This window comes from Danio aesculapii, chromosome 6, assembly GCF_903798145.1.
Source record: "Danio aesculapii chromosome 6, fDanAes4.1, whole genome shotgun sequence".
Classification (NCBI taxonomy): domain Eukaryota; kingdom Metazoa; phylum Chordata; class Actinopteri; order Cypriniformes; family Danionidae; genus Danio; species Danio aesculapii.
In genome coordinates, this window is record NC_079440.1 from 62,463,852 (window position 1) to 62,468,851 (window position 5,000).

The 5,000-nt window shown below is 35.6% G+C and overlaps 1 protein-coding gene across 1 annotated transcript in view; it reads right to left on the minus strand.

The window, feature by feature from the left end:
* LOC130230248 (cytochrome c oxidase subunit NDUFA4) overlaps nt 1–5,000 on the minus strand; it is a 13,885-nt gene that overhangs the window by 39 nt on the left and 8,846 nt on the right. Inside the window, exon 4 of the mRNA XM_056459203.1 lies at nt 1–47. This exon is cut by the window's left edge and continues 39 nt beyond it. Coding sequence (XP_056315178.1) covers nt 1–47 — 47 coding nt within the window. The remainder of the gene's footprint in view (nt 48–5,000) is intronic.

Below are 5,000 nucleotides of genomic sequence, written 5' to 3' on the forward strand. Positions count from 1 at the left end.
GGTCCTTCCTTCTTCAGACACTCATAGTCTGTGGTGACGGCCACCAACTGTGCAGAGAGAGAGAGAGAATACATTTAAATGTAGTTAGCGTAAATTAAGATCATCAGAATATCATAAACGACAAAACAACACGCATACAAACAAGAGCACACACACACACAGACTGTCTGACAGGCTCTGCGGACCCTCATTACGTGATCCATTTCTGCTTTTCAACAGAACAGAAAGAGAAAGAGAGTAGGAAAAACAAATACAACAGAAGACAATGGCTACTGGTTTCCAGCATTCTTCAAAGTATCTTCTTTAGGGTTCAACAGAAGAAAATAACTCATAAAGGTTTAAATCAAGAAGTGACCATAATATCTATATTGTGCATGTTCATTATCACCATATATTGAATTATTGAATATCAGCGCATCTATAATTTACTGGGGAATATCAGGTGGAAAATGTGCATCTGATATTTCTCAGTAAAACATAGACATGTGCTGATATTCAATAATTCAATATATGGTGATAATGAACATGCACAATACTGATATTATGAGTACTTCAAAATACATGTTTATTAATACTGATCAGCTGAATTAAAGCACCACTATATTTTACTGAGAAATCTCAGGTGCATTAATATATTGAATTATTGAATTCAGAGCTGAGCAAAAATGAATTGCGGTAAATCACATCCAAAATAAAAGTGTCTGTACTGTGTATATTTATTATGTATACTGAATATAAATGCACACATGAAGGCAAATATTTGAGAAAATGTTTATTATTATTTTTAAAATAAAATACATGTGTACATGATGCGAAATATATATCAATTAAAATATTTTGTATAACTTTGTTTCTATGTATGCATGTGTATCACATACATATATATTATTTTTCCCCCAATTTTTGTTTAACGGAGAGCATAATAGTGTTAATAACTCATCTCTAATAACTGATTTATTTTCTCTTTGTCATGATGACAGTAAATAATATTAGACTAGATATTCTTCAAGACACTTCTATACAGCTTAAAGTCACATTTAAAGGCTTAACTAGGTTAATTAGGGTCACTAGGCAGGTTAGGGTAATTAGGCAAGTTATTGTATAACGATGGCTTGTTCTGGAGACTATTGAAAACAAATATAGCTTAAAGAGGCTAATAATATTGAGCTTAAAATGGTGTTTAAACAATTAAAAACTGCTTTTATTCTAGCTGAAATAAAACAAATAAGACTTTCTCCAGAAGAACTAATATTATCAGACATACTGTCAACATTTCCTCAATCTGAGAAACAGCATCTGGGAAATATTTACAAAAGAAAAGGAAACTCAAAGGGGGCTAATAATTCTGACTTCAAGTGTGTCTGTCTATCTATCTATCTATCTATCTATCTATCTATCTATCTATCTATCTATCTATCTATCTATCTATCTATCTATCTATCTATCTATCTATCTATCTATCTATCTATCTATCTATCTATCTATCTATCTATCTATCTATCTATCTATCTATCTATCTATCTATCTATCTATCTATCTATCTATCTATCTATCTATCTATCTATCTATCTATCTAAATAAAACACACACACATATATGTTGAAAAAACTTTTGTTTTGGATGTGATTATTCACGATTAATGTTTGCTCAGGGCTAATTTAATTTAATTTAATAACACACAATACTGATATCAATAAATTGAATTATTAAATAACATCATGATAATGAACATGCACAATACAGATATTGATATATTGAATTATTATTGATATTATTGAATTAATCGTGATAATGAACATCCATAATATTGTTATTGACATTGAAATATTGATTTATATCAAGTCTATATTTTACTGAGAATCATCAAGTGCATCAATATATTGAATTATTGAATTATTGTGATAATGTAAGGATGGCTATATCTCTCCATAATATTAAACCCTGAAAACGGTTAAGGAGCTCCACACGAGACAGGACCACCAAATGGTCAAGCACTAAAACAATAAACTTTCTAATCTGAGAAGAAGATCAGCTAGAAAACCAGTTGTTCGGGTTGTCTCGATCATGCATCCTGAGCCCCCCTCTTTGCCCTGGACTTTACCTTCTCCACCAGAGCAGCTCACTCACATTCCACACAGAATGTTTAAGTTTTTAATATGGTGTATCTTGTGGCTTTATATTCATGTTTGGTGTCATTTTAAATCTCTCTGTGTGATTGGTAAAGTGGTCTTAATTTCACTGTAATATTTTACAATCTCCCGTATATCAGTTAATTTGGGTTTTGACTTTGATAAGATCTTTGCCAGATGCTCCACTCCAGGGCAAATGGTCTTTGTATCAACTCATGACCAGGCAAGAGGCTTGGTGACGCTTTTATTGTCTTGAATTTATGACGATTTGAGTATTTAGGCAAAGGGTGCAGAAGTGTCTGTGGGATTCTGTAGGCAGGATACCCCATTGCAGTTTGTGAGTCTCTGAGCTCTGCATCAGGACTTATATGCTGCAATGTATTTCTACACGGTCAGGTATTAATCTCTAACTTAAATGTATCTTCGAATAATTGATGTTGTACAATCTTGATTGGCTTATTTTGTTTAATTATGTGAATTGGAATAGAAAATCTTTGCCTGACAAATAAATGTAAAATTCTTGTTTAACTCTAATATCTCCTGAAATCATTTAAATCTAGTAGATTGTTTAGGCTGATGTTTCCGCAGCTTACGACCAGGATTTGTCATACATTCAGGATCAATGGATGGAGCATGGGCACAGCATTAGAGACCTGATGATTTCTGACAATCACTGACTTAGTATGATATAAATTAGGGGGCTAAATACAACTTCCTTTAAATATGGGCAAGCATGGGGCGGCCAATTATTGCTTAAAGGAAGTAGCTTTCAGTTATATTCTTTGACTAAGCTAAATTAAACTTTTCTTTAAATATGTGCAAGCATGGGGCGGCCTATTATTATTTAAAGGAAATTAGCTTATCGGCTAAGAATCGGAACTGGCGAGGTTGTGTCCGTGAGCAGATGTAACTGGCCAGCATACTGACTCTAAGCGACTTCGGGTAAATGATGAACCATTACTTGAGAATAAGGATTTATTAGGTTAATCAATCTAAATTAGACCGAATCACAACCTATAAGGTGATCAGCATTAATTAGATAAATCTAAAATTATTATAAATTGGAGTCAGATTAAAATTCGGAGTTGGAAACAAATTAAAATAAATCTTAATGAATAAAAATATTTCTTTTCACATGTGCTAAAAGGCTTACATGCATTTAACCTTCACCCATGCTGTTAGTTCCGTCATAGGAAAATAGATGGGCCCTTACAATAATGAACATGCACAATACTGATATTGATATACTGAATTATTGAGTTACATCATGATAATAAACATGCACAATACTGATATTGAAATCTTGAATTATATCATGATAATGAGCATTCACCATAGTGTTATGAATATATTGAATTATTGAATATCAGCACATGTCTGTTTTCTTCTGAGAAATCTCAGGTGCACATTTTTCACCTGCTGGAGCAGAAAATAGAGGGAAGATGCTGGTTTTGAGCAGTGATGTGTTGCTGTTTTTGTGAAAAGGTCTCGGAGCGTCATCCTTCATGTGACAGGAGTGTGTGTTTGCGTTCTGAATGCGTGACAGAACACACACACACACACACTCCTCTTCTCATTGACTGCTCTTTCTCTCTGCTTCTGTTTCTCTCATTATGATTAATGTTGAGACGCTGCTGGACTCTTGATTTCTGACCTTTGGCTTCTGTTGGGAATCAAACATGTCCAGTTTTGACCTTTGCTGATCCCGCTCTCGCTTTCTCTCCGTCTGCACTTGTTAATAAAGCTCCAGTGAAGTGCTTTGAAATGCGCATTATTTTTATTGGATGTTTGACGTAATGTCAAGTGAAACATGGAGAGGGTGGGGTGTCGAGTAGCCCCTCCCCTTTTTAAAAACAGCCAATAGTGTGTTGTTTTTCTCACAGCTCTGTCAGTGACAGTGGTCGAGCTCAAGCACATCAAAATGAAAAGCCAATGAGAAGAACGAGGGCGGGGCATGTCAGGCACTAGAGAGCATTTGATTGGTCAGAAGATTTGATGAGACACTGAAGTATGAGGTGGCGACAAAAACAATCTTTGAGGCATTTAAAGAGGCAAACGAGATGATCCCAAGGTTTCCATATCCTGGACCAGGCCGTATCCTGAGCAGCTACTGTGATGGTCATGGAGGAGTGGCGAACATGAGACTGATTCCTGTGACGCTCCAGAGACAGACGAGTCTTCGCTGAGGCCAGCTTCCAGCCTCCGCCACTGAGACTGCAGCTCTGCACAAGACGTTTGGCCAGCGGAGAAATTAAAATGGTCGTGCCCAACTGAGCCTGGTTTCTCTCAAGGTTTTTTTTCTTCACTTCCGCCTTTAGTGAAGTTTTTTTTCCCTCTCCGCTGTCTCCACTGGCTTGCATGGTTCAGGATCTGTAGAGCTGCGCATCGTTGGATTTGCTCTTCAGTGTTTGGACTCTCAGTAGTGATTATTAAACCACACTGAACTGAGCTAAACTGAACTGAACTTAAACACTACAAACTGAACTACACTGTTCCTATTTACTGTGTGAAGCTGCTTTGACACAATCTACATTGTATAAGCGCTATACAAATAAAGGGGAATTGAATTAAATTGAACTTTCAACGCTTCCAAACAGTTTGCTGCAATTATAAAGCGCACATGTCTTCAGGTAGTTCATTATGAGGTGATTTACCTTCTAGGTGCAGTTTGATTGGACAGGAATCACAGGACTGAGTTTTCTAATCCTCATAGACAAGAAAAAATAAAGTAGTGACTGCAGGTTGAAGTAGTGGAGTAAAAGTACCCATTTTTAAAACTACTCAGTAAATTCCAATTCCTGATAAAAAACTGCTCAATTACAGTGAGTATTTGTAATTAGTTACTTTACACCGCTGATTAATACTGAGCTT